The 22,467-nt window shown below is 40.8% G+C and overlaps 1 protein-coding gene across 2 annotated transcripts in view; it reads right to left on the minus strand.

The window, feature by feature from the left end:
* The window catches only part of LOC110508497 (apolipoprotein L6), a 37,573-nt gene that overhangs the window by 9,430 nt on the left and 5,676 nt on the right, over nt 1-22,467 (minus strand). For both annotated transcript variants that reach the window (XM_021589055.3, XM_021589054.3), the window contains exons 3-9: nt 6,110-6,181; nt 5,952-6,014; nt 5,795-5,866; nt 5,417-5,494; nt 5,260-5,331; nt 5,042-5,116; nt 3,388-3,465 (exon numbers count right to left, since the gene is read on the minus strand). In XM_021589055.3, coding sequence (XP_021444730.3) covers nt 3,388-3,465; nt 5,042-5,116; nt 5,260-5,331; nt 5,417-5,494; nt 5,795-5,866; nt 5,952-6,014; nt 6,110-6,181 — 510 coding nt within the window. The remainder of the gene's footprint in view (nt 1-3,387; nt 3,466-5,041; nt 5,117-5,259; nt 5,332-5,416; nt 5,495-5,794; nt 5,867-5,951; nt 6,015-6,109; nt 6,182-22,467) is intronic.

The raw sequence follows: 22,467 nt of genomic DNA on the forward strand, positions 1-22,467 counted from the left end.
AGATCCTCAAAAGGTTCTATAGCTGCACCATCGAGGGCATCCTGACTAGAGGTCGACCGATTATGATTTTTCAACGCCGATACCGATTATTGGAGGACCAAAAAAGCCGATACCTATTAAATCGGCAGATTTATTTTATTTTATTTGTAATAATGACAATTACAACAATACTGAATGAACACTTATTTTAACCTAATAGAATACATCAATAAAAATCAATTTAGCCTCAAAGAAATAATGAAACATGTTCAATTTGGTTTAAATAATGCAAAAACAAAGTGTTGGAGAAGAAAGCAAAAGTGCAATATGTGCCATGTAAGAAAGCTAACGTTTAAGTTCCTTGCTCAGAACATATGAAAGCTGGTGGTTCCTTTTAACATGAGTGTTCAATATTCCCAGGTAAGAAGTTTTAGTTTGTAGTTATTGTAGGAATTATAGGACTATTTCTCTCTATACCATTTGTATTTCATCAACCTTTGACTATTGGATGTTCTTATAGGCACTTTAGTAGTGCCAGTGTAACAGTATAGCTACCGTCCCTCTCCTCGCTCCTCCCTGGGCTCGAACCAGCAACACAACGACAACAGCCACCCTCGAAGCAACGTTACCCATGCAGAGCAAGGGAAACAACCACTCCAAGGCTCAGTGCAAGCGAGTGACGTTTGAAACGCTATTAGCGCAAGCTAACTAGCCAGCCATTTCACTTCGGTTACACCAGCCTAATCTCGGGAGTTGATATGCTTGAAATCATAAACAGTGCAATGCTTGAAGAGCTGCTGGCAAAATGCACGAAAGTGCTGTTTGAATGAATGTTTACGCGCCTGCTTCTGCCTACCACCGCTCAGTCAGATACTTAGATACTTGTATGCTCAATCAGATTATATGATTGAGCATTTAGCATGACACGCTAAATAATATCTAGTAATATCAACCATGGGTAGTTAGTTACCTAGTGATTATGATTGATTGATAGTTTTTTTATAAGATACGTTTAATGCTAGCTAGCAACTTACCTTGGCGTACTGCATTCGAGTAACAGGCAGTCAGTCGCCTTGTGGAGTGCAACAAGAGGCAGGTCGTTATTGCGTTGGACTAGTTAACTGTAAGGTTGCAAGATTGGATCCCCCGAGCTGACAAGGTGAAAATCTGTCGTTCTGCCCTTGAACGAGGCAGTTAACCCACCGTTCCTAGGCCGACATTGAAAATAAGAATTTGTTCTTAACTGACTTGCGTAGTTAAATAAAGATTAAATAAAGGTGTAAAAAAAAAAAAAATATCGGCAAAAATCGGTCATTCCGATGAATCGGTCGACCTCTAACTGGTTGCATCACTGCCTGGTATGGCAACTGCTCAGCATCTGACCGCAAGGCACTACAGAGGGTAGTGCGAACGGCCCAGTACATCACTGGGGCCAGGATTCCTGCCTTCCAGGACCTCTATAACAGGTGGTATCAGAGGAAGGCCCTAAAAATGGTCAAAGACTCCAGCCACCCTAGTCATAGACCGTTCTCTCTGCTACCGCACGGCAAGTGGTACCGGAGCGCCAAGTCTAGGTCCAAGAGGCTTCTAAATAGCTTCTACCCCCAAGCCATAAGACCCCTGAACATCTAATCAAATGGCTACCCAGACTATTTGCATTGCCCCCCTCTCCCCCTCTTTTACACCACTGTTACTCTCTGTTGTTATCATCTATGCATAGTCCCTTTAATAACTCTACCTACATGTACATATAACCTCAACTAACCGGTGCCCCCGCACATTGACTCTGTACCGGTATCCCCCTGTATATAGTCTCGCTATTGTTATTTTACTGCTGCTCTTTAATTACTTGCTACTTTTATTTCTTATTCTTATCTGTATTTTTTTAACTGCATTGTTGGTTAGGGGCTCGTAAGTAAGCATTTCACTGTAACCTGTTATATTCGGAGCATGTGACTAATAAAATTTGAATTGATATAATCACGTATATCCTTCCCGCAAATCTGCATGGGTCTCTAAGTAAATAAGATACATCAATAATATTTATAAATTATAAAAAAAGGTACATTACATGACAAGAAGTATGTGGACACCTGCTTGTCAAACATCTCATTCCAAAATCATGGCCATTAATATGGAATTGGTCCCCCCTTTGCTGCTATAACAGCGTCAACACTTCTGTGTGGGGACTTTCTTCCATTCAGCCACAAGAGCATTAGTGAGGTCAAGCACTGATGTTGGGCAATTAGGCCTGGCTCGCAGTCGGCAACCATTTCTGTATGTACCTCGCTTTGTGCACGGGGCATTGTCATGCTGAAACAGGAAAGGGACTTCCACAAACTGTTGCCACAAAGTTGGAAGCACAGAATCATCTACAATGTCATTGTATTCTGTAGTGTTAAGATTTCCCTTCAGTGGAACTAAGGTGCCTAGCCTGAACGATGAAAAACAGCCCCAGACCATTATTCCTCATCCACCAAACTTTACAGTTGCACTATGCATTCGGTCAGGTAGAGTTCTCCTGGCATCCGCCAAACCCAGATTAGTCCGTTGAACTGCCAGATGGTGAAGCGTGATTCGTCATTCCAGTTCCACTGCTGCAGAGTCCAATTGCGGCAAACTTTACACTACTCCAGCTGACGCTTGGCATTGCGCATGGTGATCTTAGGCTTGTGTGTGGCTGCTCGTCCATGGAAATCCATTTCATGAAGCTGTCGACAAACATTTATTGTGCTCACGTTGCTTCCAGAGACAGTTTGGAACTTGGTCGTGAGTGTTGCAACTGACAACAGCGCTAGGCACTTCAGCACTCGGCTGTCCCGTTCTGTGAGCTTGTGTGGCCTACCACTTCGTGGCTGAGCAGTTGTTGCTCCTAAACGTTTCCACTTCACAATAACAGCACTTACAGTTGACCGGGGCAACTCTAGCATGGCAGAAATTTGAGGAACTGACTTGTTGGAAAGCTGGCATCCTATGACGGTGCCACGTTGAAAGTCACTGAACTCTTCAGTAAGGCCATTTTACTGCCAATGTTTGTCTTTGCAGATTGCATGGGAGTGTGTTTGATTTTATGTACCTGTCAGCAACGCGTGTGGCTGAAATAGTCGAATCGACCATTCTAAAAGGGATGTCCACATACTTTTGTATATATAGTGTATGTAAGGACTGGTGTAGGTTGGTGGGCAGGTTTTTTCTGATAAACTTTCATTGCTGGCTGAGAGATCATTGTTTGTAGAACGTTCACCCTGACACACGCAGAGAGAGAACAAGTACCTTAGACTTGACCTGAACACTAAGGTTGTTATATGAAAAATAAATTCTAAGTACGTTTTGAGAACTGAAGTTCCCAATTGAAGTATAAAGAGTACCAAAAAATAGTACAAAAATAAACCCCACCAAAATCCTCACCTGCTTGGCTTCAAAGTGTTTGTCAGAAAAGGTGAGTTTCTCCCTGGAGCCTGATAGGTCTTCATCCCTTTCCTTATCCTGCAATAAAGTATAACATGTCACTCATCAACATCAAAAGCATCTAGAGGAGTTAAAGCCTACTGGATGATATTGTTTAGTTGTCCTTTTTATGTAGTAGGGTGTCCAATCAAAACTGTATATTTTGACCAATGTGTAGATACTCCTCTAAGAAAACCAATGGTACAAACCTCATGTCGTTATCAGAATTCGTTCAAAAGCTATTTGAGTTTTTACCCTTTGTAGGATGGCCAAAATTAGGGTGACTAACTCAATGGAGGACAGAAAAAAAAACAGGTCAAAAATAAGGAACATTTCACAGCTTTATGTCAGCTAAAGTTAAAACCCCAAAGCAGTTGTCATTTTATTTTTAAATAAAAAGTATTCAGAAAGTGTTTAGACCCCTTCACCTTTTCCCATAACGACAAAGCAAAAACAGGTTTTTAGAAATGTTTGTAACATTTATTTTAAAAAATAAAAACAGAAATACATGATAGTTCAGTTAAATTATTTTTCATAAATTTGCTCAAATTGATAAAAAACTGTTTTTTCTTCGTCATCATGGGGTATTGTCTGTAGATTGATGAGGGAAAACATATTTGATCAAGGCTGTAATGAAACAAAATGTGGAAAAATTGAAGGGGTCTGAATACTTTCAGAATGCTTTGTATGTCTAATAAAATCCCCTTATGCGTTTATTTAATGAAAATCATTCCAAAATATATTTGCAATATTTTATTTCCCTGAGCCTCCTTTGGCCCTAGAAATGCTCAGTTTTGATCGTGTGGGCATCAGGAAACAAATTTGAAGATGTTTACATACACAGCCCTGATAGGATGGTCTAGAGCCACCCCCTTACCCAGATGAACAGTCATTGGTTTATTATAATCAGATCACATTACTTTCCAGTTGAACTCGTAATCTTTCTTCTTCAATTCGCAGGGCATAAAACAATATAGAGATATCAATTTTGAGACATGACATGTGGTATTTTTATATTTTAGTATACACTTTTCATAGTAATGCAAAATTAATATGAAAAGCTTCTCACAAAAACAAGTGTATCTCAGTGAAATGTCAACGGAGCACTGAGCATACCCCAAGCGTTTTATTTTCAAATGCTTTTACATTTAATTCAGTTAGTGTCAAGCTAATTTAGCTTTTTGTGACGAATGTTTTTTTGAAGACAACCCCCACAACATGTAATATCCTCAAAAGTTGTTGCGAGAAAGCTGCACCGCTCTGTCAACAGAGCTCGGTGCTTATTGTCTGATGTAGTACATTACGAAATCCGAATTTGTTGATATAATGTTCATCAAATGTTAGTGAAAGACCCCAATGAACGATTCAGAACGTGAATCATCATATTTGTCTTGGTTAAATGTACTTTCTAACATAAGGAAGTAAAATGTCATCAAAGCTCGTTTTCACCGACTCTGGATAGAGTGGGTGGACACCCTACGTATGTAATGGACTAACTGAGTCAAATAATTATACAGAGAATTAGTACAGGTACAAGCAAATAGTATAAATCAACGTTAAGCAGAAATCATAAAAGTAAAATGAGGACTATGCTAAGTTTATGGGTAAGACTCGCCTTCGAGGTCTTTTCCGAGAGACTGGCAGTGCTGGCTGAGAGATCACTGTGAGTAGATAGGTCATCCAGATTACCCTAAAAGACACAAAGATGACAATATGCATTTTAGGTTTACCTGTGACTATCAATGTTGCCACGTGAAAAACGACTATACCGTTACAAGGTTGTTTACTGTTTCTGTTAGGTAAACTATACCTCTGAAGAGACATCACACTCACCTGAGAATGTGTCTTAGCCCCCAGGGGCTTGGAGGATTTTCTAAACATTCCACTGAACACTCCCCCCTTCTCCTGTAAAATAAGGGCAGGTCAGTGGTGATCCTACTGTATGCCATTGGAAATAGTCAAATGAGGAATCTGTTAACTGAAGACTAACCTTAGTGTTGATGTTGACAATGAGACTGTCATCGCTGCCTCGCCTGGATGAAAGCTCACTGTCTGTTGACAAATAATCCTGAGACACAGTAAACAGTACATGTGTTCTAAAAATACATATACTTGTGCATAAAAACATTTTTCATACAATATCCTCCAATTACTGAAACATATCAGTTAAGATAATATACACTGAGTCTGAAACATTAAGGACACCTTCTCTTTCCATGACACAGACTGACCAGGTGAATCCAGGTGAAAGCTACAGTATGATCCCTTATTGATGTCACTTGTTAAATCCACTTCAAATCAGTGTAGCTGAAGGGGAGGAGACAGGTTAAAGAAGGATTTTTAAGCCTTGAGACATGGACACACACACCTGAGCATGTGTTACATCTTGGGAAGGCTTGGGAGACTTCTTTAAAATTCCTTTGAACATCCCTCCTTTCTCCTGAAAAAAAAGTAGGAGGCAAGTTGATAATTTTGCCCATTGATCAATGAGCAGTGATGAAAGTCTCCCCCAGCCTCACACATACCTTAGTGTTGTTGTCGAGGCTGACGTTGCTGGCTGAGAGCTCAGTGTTTACAGACAAATGATCCTATCAATAGGATGTATGTTAAGTCAATACAGTCAGACTTCATCAAATCAAGATGTAGATACATTGTAATAGTTTAACATATTTATCATTATCACCTGCACAGGTACTGAGTGTTCTGCTGGTTTAGAGGATCTTTTGAACATCCCACTGAATTTTCCTCCTTTTTCCTGGGAAAGAGTGGGGTAAGAGTAGAAATCAATGACTGTATATATGAATGGACAAAGCCATCGATCACGTGACACCATTCATTCCTATTTGAAGCCTCAATGGCTGCAGTCCAAACAAGTTAATTTTACCCCCTCAGCCATCGCCCTAGCCACTTTCCCTTGGGGAGATCCCCCTCGAAACTGGATGCAGTTTGATTGCCAACTTAATTAAGTGGAGGTCAAATTCACAAACATTGCTCCCTCTGCCCTCGAGTTAGAGAGTGAAGAACTTTGATAACTTGTTTGATAAACTGTGGGTCTTGTTATCAAACTGAATAACTGAATAACTGAAGTTGAAGGCCGACTGAGGTACTGCAGGCTGCCATTAGCAACTAAATTATCCTTATAACTTCATCTGTGTGCAATTTTTAAAGAATCTGTTCAAGAACATACATCTGGTGTATTACAAGAAACGATTGGTTTCATGATTGTCTTTGAATATATACAGTGCCTTGCGAAAGTATTCGGCCCCCTTGAACTTTGCGACCTTTTGCCACATTTCAGGCTTCGAACATCAAGATATAAAACTGTATTTTTTTGTGAAGAATCAACAACAAGTGGGACACAATCATGAAGTGGACATTTATTGGATATTTCAAACTTTTTTAACAAATCAAAAACTGAAAAATTGGGCGTGCAAAATTATTCAGCCCCTTTACTTTCAGTGCAGCAAACTCTCTCCAGAAGTTCAGTGAGGATCTCTGAATGATCCAATGTTGACCTAAATGACTAATGATGATAAGTACAATCCACCTGTGTGTAATCAAGTCTCCGTATAAATGCACCTGCACTGTGATAGTCTCAGAGGTCCGTTAAAAGCGCAGAGAGCATCATGAAGAACAAGGAACACACCAGGCAGGTCCGAGATACTGTTGTGAAGAAGTTTAAAGCCGGATTTGGATACAAAAAGATTTCCCAAGCTTTAAACATCCCAAGGAGCACTGTGCAAGCGATAATATTGAAATGGAAGGAGTATCAGACCACTGCAAATCTACCAAGACCTGGCCGTCCCTCTAAACTTTCAGCTCATACAAAGAGAAGACTGATCAGAGATGCAGCCAAGAGGCCCATGATCACTCTGGATGAACTGCAGAGATCTACAGCTGAGGTGGGAGACTCTGTCCATAGGACAACAATCAGTCGTATATTGCACAAATCTGGCCTTTATGGAAGAGTGGCAAGAAGAAAGCCATTTCTTAAAGATATCCATAAAAAGTGTTGTTTAAAGTTTGCCACAAGCCACCTGGGAGACACACTAAACATGTGGAAGAAGGTGCTCTGGTCAGATGAAACCAAAATTGAACTTTTTGGCAACAATGCAAAACGTTATGTTTGGCGTAAAAGCAACACAGCTGAACACACCATCCCCACTGTCAAACATGGTGGTGGCAGCATCATGGTTTGGGCCTGCTTTTCTTCAGCAGGGACAGGGAAGATGGTTAAAATTGATGGGAAGATGGATGGAGCCAAATACAGGACCATTCTGGAAGAAAACCTGATGGAGTCTGCAAAAGACCTGAGACTGGGACGAAGATTTGTCTTCCAACAAGACAATGATCCAAAACATAAAGAAAAATCTACAATGGAATGGTTCAAAAATAAACATATCCAGGTGTTAGAATGGCCAAGTCAAAGTCCAGACCTGAATCCAATTGAGAATCTGTGGAAAGAACTGAAAACTGCTGTTCACAAATGCTCTCCATCCAACCTCACTGAGCTCGAGCTGTTTTGCAAGGAGGAATGGGAAAAAATGTCAGTCTCTCGATGTGCAAAACTGATAGAGACATACCCCAAGCGACTTACAGCTGTAATCGCAGCAAAAGGTGGCGCTACAAAGTATTAACTTAAGGGGGCTGAATAATTTTGCACGCCCAATTTTTCAGTTTTTGATTTATTAAAAAAGTTTGAAATATCCAATAAATGTCGTTCCACTTCATGATTGTGTCCCACTTGTTGTTGATTCTTCACAAAAAAAATACAGTTTTATATATTTATGTTTGAAGCCTGAAATGTGGCAAAAGGTCGCAAAGTTCAAGGGGGCCGAATACTTTCGCAAGGCACTGTATATTGTGTCACCATTTTTTAGGAAATCATGATGAAAGTGGACATTTTGGGCCCTTTTTAGACCTATACATGTCTCCTGTAAGACCCTATGGTCTGTGAACCGTACATGATACAGACAACATCTTGGTGTCATTATACTCCTTATAGTGGGCTCTAACATATGGAGTAGGTCTTGATGCAGACTTTTTTTTCCACATTCATTTATTCAACATTCAAAATATTAATATCTCAAATGTACAACTTCTGTGTGTTAATTTCAAGACATTGTTTGGAACAATATACTCTACAAGTACATCAAATGTCCAGAGTTGGCTCTAGGCTAATTTTGAAGGTATGATACATTTTATGAGCACCACCAACACAGTGAATGGGAAAATGGATTCAAAGGGAACTCCTTCCGCTGGTGATTGGCTGAATGTGCAATCCTAAAGGAGGGTTGTGATTGGTTAATGACTTATAGGGCTCTATTTCAACAAACCTAACGCAATGGTAAATCTAAGCACTGGTGGTAGCGCTATAGGTCCAGGTGTGTCAGAAATATTTTTGCTGATTTCACATCCATTATTATGGGCGCAATAGCTGGCGGTGGCGCAAAAGCGCTGGGTTTTGATGAATAAACAAGTTGTAGGTGTGAGGGGGACTTGGCCACTCACTGGCCAATCAAGGCTTTCCATGGCTTAATAATGCATGTTTTTGTCTCAAGTTCTGTAGGTCTTTGCATTGTCATCAACTCCAATTTGGCTGGGGGCACAGGATATTCTCATCCTAGTCCATGGTGGATTGATACTACACTCTGTTAAATTGCATAGGCTACAGTAAAGAGTGATAGCAAATGCACAAAAAACAAATAACATGCAGTGTTTGCTCAGTATGTTTGAAGTGTTGACAGTCAACAGTGTTGTAATAGTTTGTTTCAAGTTAAATGGAAAACAAGCAATTGTTACAGGAAAATAACTTCAGATGATCTCATATCTCTTTCCACGATGGGCATATAGTCTACATCAGGAGTGTCAAACTAATTCCATGGAGGGCCTAGTGTCTGCGGGTTTTTGCTTTTCCTTTCAATTAAGCCCTAGACAATGAGGTGAGGGGAGTTCCTTAGTAATTAGTGACCTTAATTCATCAATCAAGTACAAGGGAGGAGCGAAAACCCACAGACACACACCTTAGTGGAATGAGTTTGACACGTGTGGCCTACATGGACGTTTTTACACACATCCAAAATAATAACAGGAGCTGGCTACAATAACGTAATAGCCTACATGGATAAAAAGGGGATGTTTGGCTGCTGCCGAACTTGAACTTTTAATAAAGCTTTGGTAATTAAGATTTACTTAAAAGCGGTATCATGAGCTAAACACTTTATGGTCTATAGTTTTGACTACTTGACAAATGGATTGGGCATGACCAAAAAAACTGCCTTCATTGAGAGGAGGGGAAGCTACGCTTGGTTTTTAATGAAATTAAACAAAAAATTGTGAAAAAAAACCCATTTGTTTTCAATTTTTACAGGCACAAAAAAGCACATCTCTTGTTCCATGTGCATATGGGCACTGTGCGTCACGGTTGGAAAGGTTGCGCTTCCGTTGTCAAAATCCATGCCATAATCAACCACGTTACTGCTAAAACCAGCTTTAGGTTGGTTTTTAAATATCCCCACCAATGAATACTGAAATTGGAACTTTGGCACACGGTTTTAAGGACACAGCTCAGATATTTCCACCCCTCTCACCTTAGCGCAAGCGAGCTTATATAAAACAGGTACATTATCAATCCTGGCGCTAGGGTTTGAAAATATACTGAACAAAAATATAAAACGCAACATACAATATTTTCAAAGATTTGACCGAATACAGATATGCATCTGTTGGTCACAGATATAGTACCTTCAGTATCTGGTGTGACCACCATTTGCATCATGCATCACGACACATCTCCTTTGCATAAAGTTGATCAGGTTGTTATTTGTGGCCTGTGGAATGTTGTCCCACTCCTCTTCAATGGCTGTGCAAAGTTGCTGGCGGGAACTGGAACACGCTGTCGTACACGTCGATGCAGATCATCCCAAACATGCTCAATGACATGGGCCTCTCGTCACGGTATCTTTGTGCATTCAAATTGCCATCGATAAAATGCAATTGTGTTCATTGTCTGTAGCTTATGCCCATACTGTACCATGACCCAACCGCCAAACATGGGGCACTCTGTTCACAACGTGGACATCAGCGAACAGCTCCCCCGACACAACACCATACAGGTGGGTCTGCGGTTGTGAGGCTGGTTGGACATACTGCCAAATTCTCTAAAATTACATTGGAAGCGGCTTATGATAGAGAAATTAACATCAAATTCTCTGGCAACAGCTCTGCTGGACATTGCACGCTCCCTCAAAACTTGAGACATCTGTGGCATTGTGTTGTGTGACAAAACTGCACATTTTAGAGAAGCCTTTTATTGTCCCCAGCACAAGGTGCACCTGTGTAATGATCTTGCTGTTTAACTTCTTATGGCTGGGGGGCAGTATTGAGTAGCTTGGATGAATAAGTTGTCCAAAGTAAACGGCCTGCTCCTCAGTCTCAGTTGCTAATATATGCACATTATTATTAGTATTGAATAGGAAACACTAACGTTTCTAAAACTGTTTGAATGATGTCTGTGAGTATAACAGAACTCATATAGCAGGCAAAATCCTAAGGAGAAATCAAAACAAGAAGTGAGAAATCTGAGCTTAGTATGTATTCAGAGTCCAAAATGAAATCCCCTTGAGATATTGATGATGTTGCACTGCCTAGGGGTTCCACTAGATGTCAACCATCAATAGAAATCTGAAAGAGACTTCTACGTTGTTATGGGACTGAATGAGAGCAGAATCTATCAGGTGACTGGCAGTCAGCCATTTTCTGATCACGCTTATTCCTCATGGAACCCACTTGCGTTCCATTGCTCATGAAGACACGAAGGAATACTCCGGTTGGAACTTTATTGAAGCCATATGTTAAAAACCTGTTAAGGATATGGCAGACATATGCCCCCTTTGGAGGGATTGGGTACCCCTAGTAAACTGAAAAAAATCTGTCAAAAATTGCTAATATATGCATATAATAATTATTATTGGATAGAAAACACTCTAAAGCTTCTAAAACCGTTGGAATTATGTCTGTAAGTATAGCAGAACTCACAGGGCAGGCATTCTTCCAAACTAGTTTTTGTGGTCATGAAAGTTGGAGCAACTTTGACGTCATCGCCCCCACCCTTCCCAACCAGTTATGATTCTGGGGACTTTCTATGTCTTCCACTAGATGTCCTCATTCAGTAGAGCTTTAAATCGTTCAAATCCCGCGAGAATTGGCCCTATGGGAGTGATTTGAGTAAGTGCCACGAGAAAAAAACCTGTGCGTTAGGGCGCAAATTGGTCACAGCCATTCCTTTGTTCCAGTACTCAGGAAAAGGACAGACGACGAACGGTTGAATTGAAATTTGTTTTGTGTGTTTAAAACATCATAAAGCTTGCTTCTGCACTTAGTTTGACCTGTTTAGTCGACATATAATATGTAATTTTGATGCGCAACTTTTCCGGACCAGAGGACATTTTGGGTGCATTTCAGCTGATGTTATTAGCAGTAGCTAATACAAAGACGCAAGACTTGAAACCAAACGATGTATTGGGTAAGTATGAAGCCTTCCAGAACATTCTGAACAAAGACCATCGAAGGTAAGGGAATATTTATGCTGAAATCTGTGTTTCTGTTGACTCCAACATTACGGAGAAATGTAGCTTGTATCTGAGCGCCGTCTCAGAATATTGCATAGTGTGCGATTTCTGTAACGTTAAAAAGAAATGTAACAAAGCGACTGCATAAAGAAGCAGTGTATCTTTCTAACTATATGTAGAACATGTATATTTAGTCACAGTTTATGATGTCTATTTACGTTATCTTGCCGCGCTACCTAGATTTCCTGCGGACATTTTTGAGTAATTTCTGAACATGAACTCAATGTAAATGGACATTTATGGATATAAATGGCATATTATTGAAAAAAAAAATGTACTGTGTAACATGTCCTATTACTGTCATCTGATGAAGATTTTCAAAAGGTTAGTGAATGATTTATTTTTTAATCCTGCGTTTGTTGATTGCATGTTTTGGCTATTCAAATGAGCTGTGTCTGGTGGTGGTTTGACATATATATATATATGTGCTATGCTTTCGCCGTAAAACATTTTAGAAATCTGACTTGCTGGCTAGATGAACAAGGTGTTTATCTTTCATTTGAGCTATTGGACTTGTTAATGTGTGGAGGTTAAATATTTCTAAGAATATTTTTGCGTTCCATGCGCCACCGTTTCAGCTGAACGTGGGAGGGTTGATTCCCAAATGGGAACCAATATCTTTAACAAGTTAAAAACATCCTAATGATTGATTCTGTACTTAGTTTGAAATGTTTCTTCAACCTGTAATATAACTTTTTAAAGTTTTTGTCCGATGTAACGCTGACCAGAATGAGCGTTTGGATATGTATACCAAACGCGCTAACAAAAGAAGGTATTTGGACATAAATAACGGATATTATCGAACAAAACAAACATTTATTGTGGACCTGGGATTCCTGGAGTGCTTTCTGACGTAGATCAAAGGTAAGGGAATATTTATCACGTCATTTCTTGTTTATGTTGGCGCCATCATTGCGGCTATTGTGATTTTTACTTCTGAGCGCCGTCTCAGATTATTGCATGGGTTTATTTTTCCATAAAGTTTTTTTGAAATCTGACACAGCAGTTGCATTAAGGAGAGGTATATCTATAATTCCATGTGTATAACTTATATTATCTACATTTATGATGAGTATTTCTGTTTGATGTGGCTATGCAAAATCACTGGATGTTTTTGGAACTAGTGAATGTAACGCGCCAATGTAAACTCATATTTTGATAAATATTAACTTTATCAAACAAAACATACATGTATTGTGTAACATGAAGTCCTATGAGTGTCATCTGATGAATATGATCAAAGGTTAGTGATTCATTTTCTCTATTTGTGGTTTTTATGACTGTCTGGAAAATCTTTTGCTGGAAAAATTGCTGTGTTTTTCTGTGGCTATGTGTTGACCTAACAATCGTTTGTGGTGCTTTTGCTGTAAAGCATATTTGAAAATCGGACATTGGTGGGATTAACAACGAGATTAGCTTTAAAATGGTATGAGATACATGTATGTTTGAGGAATTTTAATTGAGATGTTTGATGTTTTGAAATTGGCGCCCTGCACTTTCACTGGCTGTTGACATATCGCTCCCGTTAACAGGATTGCAGCCATAAGAAGTTTAATCAGCTTCTTGATATGCCACACCTGTTAGGTGGATGGATTATCTCGGCAAAGGAGAAATGCTCACTAACAGGGATGTAAACACATTTGAGAGAAATAAGCTTGGAACATTTCTGGGATCTTTTATTTCAGCTCATGAAACATGGGACCAACACTTTACATGTTGCATTTATATTTTTGTTCAGTGTAGAAGAACAACTGCTGTAACAGGTCGAAATTGCAAACAAGCATGCATTTGATAATTGTGCTCACTTAAGCCAGCCGAAAATAGAGCCCATTATGTCAGTTTCTGTGTACAGTGTCTTTAGAAAGTATTTACACCCTTCGACATTTTCCACATGTTACAGCCTGAATGTAACATTGATTACATTTAGATTTGTGTCACTGATCTACACACACACACACAATACAGTTTTGAAATTAATAAAAAAGTGAATCTGTAATGTCTTCAGTCAATAAGTATTCAACCCCTTTGTTATGGTGAGCCTAAATAAGTTCAGCAGTAAAAATATACTTAACAAATCGCACAATAAGTTGTATGGACTCATTTCCTGTTCAATAATAAGGGTTAACATGATTTTTGAAAAACTACCCCATCTTTGTACCCCACACATACACTGATCTGTAAGGTTCCTCAATCTAGAAGTGAATTTCAAGCACAGATTCAACCACAAAGACCAGAGGGGTTTCAATACCTTGCAAAGAAGGGCATCTTTTGGTATGTGTAAAAAATTACATAAATAAAAAGCAGACACCACCTTTCAGCATGGTGAAGTTATTAATTAGGCTATTGGATGGTGTATCAATACACCCAGTCACTACAAAGATACAGGTGTCCTTCCTAACTCAGTTGCTGGATAGGAAGCAAACTGCTCAGGGATTTCACCATGAGGCCAACGGGGATTTTAAAACGGTTACAGAGTTTAATGGTTGTGATATGAGAAAACAGAGGATGGATCAACAACATTGTAGTTACTCTACAATATTAACCTAAATGAAAGAGTGACAAGAAGGAAGCATGCAGAATAAAAACTATTGCAAAACATGCATCTTATTTGCAACAAGGCACTTAAGTAATACTGCAAAAAAGGTGGGAAATAAATGAGCCTTTTATCCTGAATACAAAGCATTATGTTTGGGGAAAATTCAACACAATACTGAGTACACTCTTCATATTTGAAGCATGGTGGTGGCTGCATCATGTTATGGGTATGCTTGTCATCAGCAAGGACTAGGGAGTTTTTTAGGGGGGGGGGGGGGGGGGATAAACCGAATAAAGCTATACGCTCAGAGGAAAACCTAGTTCAGTCTGCTTTCCAACAGACACTGGGAGACTAATTCAACTTTCAGAAGGACAAAAACCTAAAACACAACGCCAAATCTACACTGGATTTGCTTACCAAGATGACATTGAATGTTCCTGAGTGGTTTAGTTAGTTTTAACTTAAATCAGCTTGAAACTCTATGGCAAGACATGAGAATGGCTGTCTAGCAATGAGCAACAATCAACGTGATAGAGCTTGAAGAATGTATATATTTTTTTAAAGGGCAAATATTGTACAATCCAGGTGTGCAAAGCTCATAGAGACTTACCCAAAAAGACTCAGTTGTAATAGAAATGTGCTTCTAAGTATTGACTCAGGGGTGTAAATAGTTATGTAAGTTATATATTTTTGTATGAATACTTTCTGAAGGCACTGTATAAAATGGGTCATATCATTAAAAGTACCAGAGCCCCCACACTGAAAATGTGACATGTTTGAAGAGTATATTGTCACAAACAATATGTCTAAAGGGGTGCTTTTGAGATACTAATACAGTATTAATATTCTTTATGTTGAATAAATGAAGGTATGAAAAAAAAGGAAAAGCACGTCAAACATCCTTCCTCCCAATGAAGTTACTATGTGAGAATGCTGATGAAGGCTGCCAACGAAACGAGGTCCATTTGTTTTGCATTTGTCCTGCAAAAAAATAAATATATACAGTACATTAAAACGTAAAGAATATTTCAGTGAGTGTGGGTTTTTCCTTTCTTCAAGTACTATGTGATGATTGCCAGAACAATCTGTGATAGGAAAAATATTCAGGCTACGCTGGTGTGGAATTTTTAATAGTGGTATTAAAGACCAATCTATTACACTTTTTCCCCTACAGTAACTGTCCTTCCAGATTTCTATGAAATATGACCAATAATTCATTACAATTAAAGAGAGTTTTCCTTCCAACTTTTTTTAATTGGGTATGTTGAATAGCAGCTTTTGTGTGTTGGAATGGTGTGGGCGTACCCCAACAACTGTCATACCTTCTCCCACTCCCTGGCACTCGAGGGCGCTAGACGGTCCATCATTACCATACACACACCTGTCACCATCGTTACATGCATCAGCGCTTCATTGGACTCACCTGGACTCCATCACTTTATTGACTGCCTCCTCTATATCTGTCTATTCCTCAGTTTGATCCCCGTGTCAGCATTAATGTCGTTATATTTCCCTTGTCCAGACGCTCTCCGTGGTTTGTTTCCTATCTGTTTTTTCATTAAATCTTCACTCCCTGTACTTGCTTCTCGTCTTCCAGTGTCTGTCCTTACAACGACAGTAGATCGCTGATTGGCCAGTTCATGACATCATCCTCTGAGGCAAAAGCAATCATTTTCTCAACGGTCTGTTTGAGATACAAATTTGAGGTGGGGTTGAATTTTTTGTCTTTTTTTATGCTTTTTTTCTTTATCATTTTTTTTCGATAAACTTCAACAACTGAACTAAGAACGTCTCCTTTTACCTTTTTAGTCTAGTTTTTTATTTTCTAGTCTGAACTCAGTCTCTTAACTGAGCACTCTTTTGTTTCTGTTTATTTACAGGTCAAGTTTTTTTAGGAACCATACGGATCCTTTCAGGGTACCTGCTCTGCAGGCTTTCGTGGCAATCTTTGAGTTCACTGGAGCTGGTAAGTTTCCAGTTTCCAGTGCTGGTTGAGCAACTTGACTTGTGCTGAGGTTGCTGTGTGGGAACATTGGTGAGTGGTCAGGACTGGAGCGGTCTGTTGGGCAGAGCCGGGCGGCCCTATACGCAAGTTGTGTAGGGCCCTGCAAATTACGCAAGGGCCCCGTCTCCCCTTCGTGTCAATGTTTACAACTTCGATGAGAGGATGAGGCAGAACTATCCTTCTGGTCACAAAAAGAGAAAACCACAGTGAATTGTGGGAAGAGCAATCAGACGGTCAACGATCCTGTGGCCAAAGTGGAGGCACAAGCACTTGCAGAGGAAGTTGGGTTCTACCGCTACTTGATTTTCTGTGTCGTATGGGGTGTGATACTGACAATGACAAACAAGGTGAACAAGCTCCTCTAATCCACCTCAATGCAGTTGGATATCGCAGGGAATTTAATCTCAAATGCAAAGGCCTCCCTCTGTACATAACTGGACAACAGCCAAAAGTATTTATGAAGAAATGAATGTGGAGGCTGTTCTGAAAGAGAAGAGATTGAGAAACAGCCAGAGGAATTTCAGCTATGAGGCTCCTGATGAACCAGTGACAGACGCACTGAAAAACCTTTGGAGTCAACTACTTCAACATTGTGGTCGACTCTTGGATGAGAGATTTGAAACACTCAACCAGGTGAAAACCAAATATGGAGTGCTGCTGAACTTCAGCACTGCTTCTCAAATGTCCAGTGAATCTTTAAAGGGTCACTGCATGGAAGTTGTAAACACTGACCTAGGGACCTCTGAGGTACCGGAAAAAGGAGATCATCTTGTCATCGCATTTGCATAGTGGCATAGAGCAGTAGAGTCACACATGGATACCATTTTTAGTGGCCTAGAGTCTGAGGAAAAATGTGGCCTTTCATAAACGCATTTCATGCAATTCTACATGACTGGAGACTTTGGCATAATCTTTTTAATCTCCGACTTCCAACGTCAGTGCGTTCAAGACAACTGGGAAGGGGAAGAAAAAATTAGCTCCAACTGGGAAAATTAGTTTTGAACGGTCATCCAACTCGGAATTCGAAATGACAGGCTACTTTGACATTGACAAACTGAGATCAATGAAAACAGCCTTGTCTTAAATCCATCAATTGCCTAGGCGTATGGAGACATATTGTAGGCTACACTATGAGGAGGAAATGTGTCTTAAGCTTTTCAGTTTCACTGACTCACCGCAGCTCACTGGCTGGTGATGGACGATGCACTAGTGCCATAAGCCTCTCTCCCGTTTTACTTTGTAAAACAAAAAGCCTATTTAGAAGTTGATCAAATATTTTGGTATATGCTATTCTGAATTATTTAATTTATTTCTGAACAGACATCAGTAACTCTATCAGGGGTGCTCCCAAACCCTTTGCGCAGCTATGATTCTATAAGGAAATAAATTATGAAGTGCAATGCTGGAGAGAGGAGAGTTTCAGGCTAATTCATGTCTATCGGGAGAGAGATCATAGAATGTGAATCTCGTTCCAGGTCTGTGAGAGACAGGCCTGCTTCTCACATGGCCACGTGTTGGTGTCTAACATAGGCTACAATGTTGCGCAAACTTTAAGCCCTAGCCAACCCGAATCAACACAACAATATCAGAAAAAGAGAGAAAAAAAAATCATGCCTTGAGAGGTACCGGCTCTGGCCAAATAGTTCCCGAAATGTAACAGTCCAAAAAGGAGAGGTGGATCCAGCGCTCGATGTCGCAGGTCTACTAACCACTGGTCCTGGCAACCATCACGCACACCTGCTCCCAATTGTTATGCACACCTGGACTCATCATCACCTTGATTACTCTCCCTTTATTTAGCCCTCAGTAATCAGGCAGTTTTGGTCACATTCAGTACACCTGCCTTATTCTTATCATTAAACTCACCTTCTGCACCTGCTTCCTGACTCCCAGCATATATGTTACACAAATTAAGTACTGGCTGTTTGAGGCGGGATGGTAGGTGGGAAGAAGGGTCTGCTTGATGCCATTGTTTTTCAGGAATTGTTTCAAATCGGAAGACACCAGCTGGGGTCCATTGTCTGAGATTATTTTTTTTGCACGATCTGTAGGCTGCGAACAGCCTTTGTAGCTTTTTGATGAGGTTTGCTGATGTCACGTGAATAACTTCCAAACACTTTGAATAGCTGTTGATGATCTCTAAAAAGGTTCTGCTTGTCCTTTTCAGTGAAACAAATGTGAATTCTCTAAGGGTGAAGTGGTGCGACAGCCGGCATCTTCTGTACTGTTTGGCAGATTTGGCAACTCTGCACTTCCTTCCGAATGTCACTGTCCAACTCTGGCCATCAGATGTAGCTACGGGCTAAGGCCTTCATACGACAGATGCCAGGACAACTCGTGTCTTCTCACAAAGTATGGTTTCACCTGTCACGTAGCATGGCCACCCATTTACTGTGAGCCACACTGCTGAGTACAGGATCTTTTCTTGTACTTTGCAAAAATTGGCAGCTCATCCACATGTGGGAAGCTGTGATGTCTGTCTTCTCTTGGTAGTCCTGACAACACGTCCGTGTTACTGTGAACAGATGACTTTCTGTATTCGATGTCGTCGTTCGACATGAGTGAGTGCCATCTTTGCATTCTCAATGCTGCTAAGGTTAGAACAGCAGACTTGCGTCCCAAGATAGCCAGAAGAGGCTTTTGGTCTGTAATCAACATGAACTTTTGTCCGTATAGATACTTATGTCATTTCTTGACTCCGAAGATTGGCAGGGCCTCTTTTTCAATCTGGGCCTAGTTATTCTCTGTGTCCAATAGTGTCAGCAAAGCAAACGCAATGGGGTTTTATTCTCAGTTGTCCATGATGTGGGAGATCAGTGCCCACACCGTAGAGTGATTCCTTGTAGGTCCATAACCAACTAAAAAAAAGGTAAGTAGCACTTGAGACACCGTGGCTAAGGTGACGATACTTGCACAGCCCAAGGTGAGTGTTGATTGTCAGGTTTTTCTCAGAATCTGCATCCAACTGGTAGGCGTGCAAGGGATCCAACTTGCTGACTTGCTGTACATCCAGCAGGTTGAGCGACTAAGTCCTCACTGTGCTTGGTAAGGGATAAGCCTCTTTCACACTCTGGTTGATGGTGGCTTTATAATCGTTACACTCTTTGGAACGAATTTGGTGATCTTTGTTTCCTCGAGCATATCCAACTCGTTGTCCACAGCTTCCTTCAATGCGTATGACACTATTCTGGAAAATGGACTGAGTGTCAGGGTGTGTTATCATTACTTTGAAATCTTTGCTGCTGGGTGATACTGAAACATACATTTGAATTAATTCGATATGTTCCAAACACCTGTACCGCAAGAATTGAAGTTTCATTTTTATGTGCGTTTGTCTTTTTGGTCTCGTCTCCTTCGCCCCTTTTTGTGCTGTGGGATCTGTGCACCTTCCCACTCACACACAGACACCAAGCCCCACCCCCTGCCACTCACAACAACAGAGATGAAAGACTATCCTGTCTGACAACGAGCAGTTTCAACTCGCTATTTGCATTTGAGGGTTGGTGTGACAATTGGTTATATGGACACCGAAACATATTGGCATTATTTTACTGTAATAAAGGGGAACTTAACCTTAACGATACCCTTTTTATGTCTCAACTCCCAACATTTTTAACAGAGCAGACGGGTGTCAACGAACATGATTGTGGAAAATGAATGTTCAGTTTCTGTTGCGTGTGGCAATGCGGTTCCATGTACCTCTAGCAGTATTTTAGCCACAGACTTGTGCTAGCTGTCTAGTATGTGTTTTATAAATGTGCAATTGTATAAGGAATTGGCAACTCATTCTTAATCTGATAAATAAGCATATTCTTATCCAGGCAGGGCACTAAACAGGCTGTTCAAACTACTCTAGTCTATGTTGTTCAAATTTACACTACCTCCAATGGGAAAAATGGCATTACAAAGAGACATTCCTTGTATGGAAAGGACTTGGATATGCAGTTAGACACAAGGGCCACTGTCTCTCGGGTCTCAGAAGTGTGTTACCAGGATGCTCTGTATCACCTCCCGTTAATGAATACGCAGTTACAAGTGATTACCTACTCAGTTGAGAAAATCCCTTCGCTAGGGTAAGTATATACATCAACACCATCATTCCAGAAACCCTAGACCCACCCCAATTTGCATACCAGATCCACAGATTATGCAATCTCTATTGCACTCCACATTACCCTTTCCCACCTGGACAAAAGGAGCACCTACGTGAGAATGTTGTTCATTGACTACAGCTCAGTATTCAAGACCATAGTGACCTCAAAGCTCATCATTAAACTAAGGAGCTTGGGACTAAACAACTCCCTCTGCAGCTGGATCCTGGACTTCCTGACGGGCCGCCCTCAGGTGGTGAGGTTAGGTAGCAACATCTGCCACGCTGATCCTCAAAACGGAGGCGCTTTAAGGGTGCGTGCTTAGTCCCCTCCTATACTCCCAGTTCACCCACGACTGCGAGGCCAAGCACGACTCCAACACCATTCTTAAGTTTGCCGTTGACAATGGTGGTAGGTCTGATCATCGACAACGATGAAACAGCCTATAGGGAGGAGGTCAGAGACCTGGCAGAGTGGTGCCAGGACAACAACTTCTCCCTCAACGTGATCAAGACAAAGGAGATGATCATGGACTACAGGAGAAGGCGGGCCTAGCACGGCCCCCATTCACATCGATGGGGCTGTAGTGGAGCAGGTTGAGAGCTTCATATTCCTTGGTGTCCACACAAACTATCATGGTCCAAACACACCGAGACAGTCGTGAAGAGGGCACAACACTGCCCATTCCCCCTTGGAGGCTGAAAGGATTTGGCATAGGACCTCAGATCCACAAAAGGGTCTACAGCTGCACTGCCTGGTATGGCAACTGCTCGGCATCCGATCACAATGCTCTACAGAGGGTAGTGCGTATGGCCCAGTACATCACTGGGGCTAAGCTTCCTGCCATCCGGGACCTCTGTACCAGGCGGTGTCAGAGGAGGGCCCTAAAAATGGTCAGACTCCAGCCACCCTAATCATAGACTGTTCTCTCTGCTACCGCACGGCAAGCAGTACCGGAGCACAAAGTCTAGGTCAAAAAGGCTCCTTAACAGCTTTTACCCCCAAGCCGTAGCATTTCTGAACAGTTCATCAAATGGCTACCTGGACTATTTGTATTGACACCCCCCTTTTTTTTTTTACGCTACTGCTACTCGCTGTTTATTATCTATGCATAGTCACTTTACCCCTACCTACATGTCCCACCGCACATTGACTTGGTACCAGTACCCCCTGTATATAGCCTCGTTATTCTTATTTTATTGTGGGACTTTTGTGCTATACTTTAGTTTATTCAGTAAATATTTTCTTAACCCTTATTTTTCTTAACTGCATTGTTGGTTAATGGCTTGTAAAAGTAAGCATTTCACGCTAAAGGTTGTATTTGGCGCATGTGACAAATACAATTTTATTTGATAATGGTATTCGGGCCGAGTCCACTTCAGCTTATCCAGACAGATTAATTTATTCAGGAGTAGGGCCATTTGAGGTTTTTACTCACCAGGTGATGAAATATATATGTAACGGATGTGAAACGGCTAGCTTAGTTAGCAGTGTGCGCTAAATAGCGTTTCAATCGGTGACGTCACTTGCTCTGAGAACTTGAAGTAGTAGTTCCCCTTGCTCTGCAAGGGCCGTGGCTTTTGTGGAGCGATGGGTAACGATGCTTCGAGGGTGACTGTTGATGTGTGCAGAGGGTCCCTGTTTCGCGCCCGGGTATGGGCGAGGGGACGGTTTAAAATTATACTGTTACATATACACTGCTCAAAAAAATAAAGGGAACACTTATACAACACAATGTAACTCCAAGTCAATCACACTTTTGTGAAATCAAACTGTCCA

Source organism: Oncorhynchus mykiss, chromosome 28 (genome assembly GCF_057628025.1).
Source record: "Oncorhynchus mykiss isolate SJ-2025 chromosome 28, ASM5762802v1, whole genome shotgun sequence".
NCBI classification, from domain to species: Eukaryota; Metazoa; Chordata; class Actinopteri; order Salmoniformes; family Salmonidae; genus Oncorhynchus; species Oncorhynchus mykiss.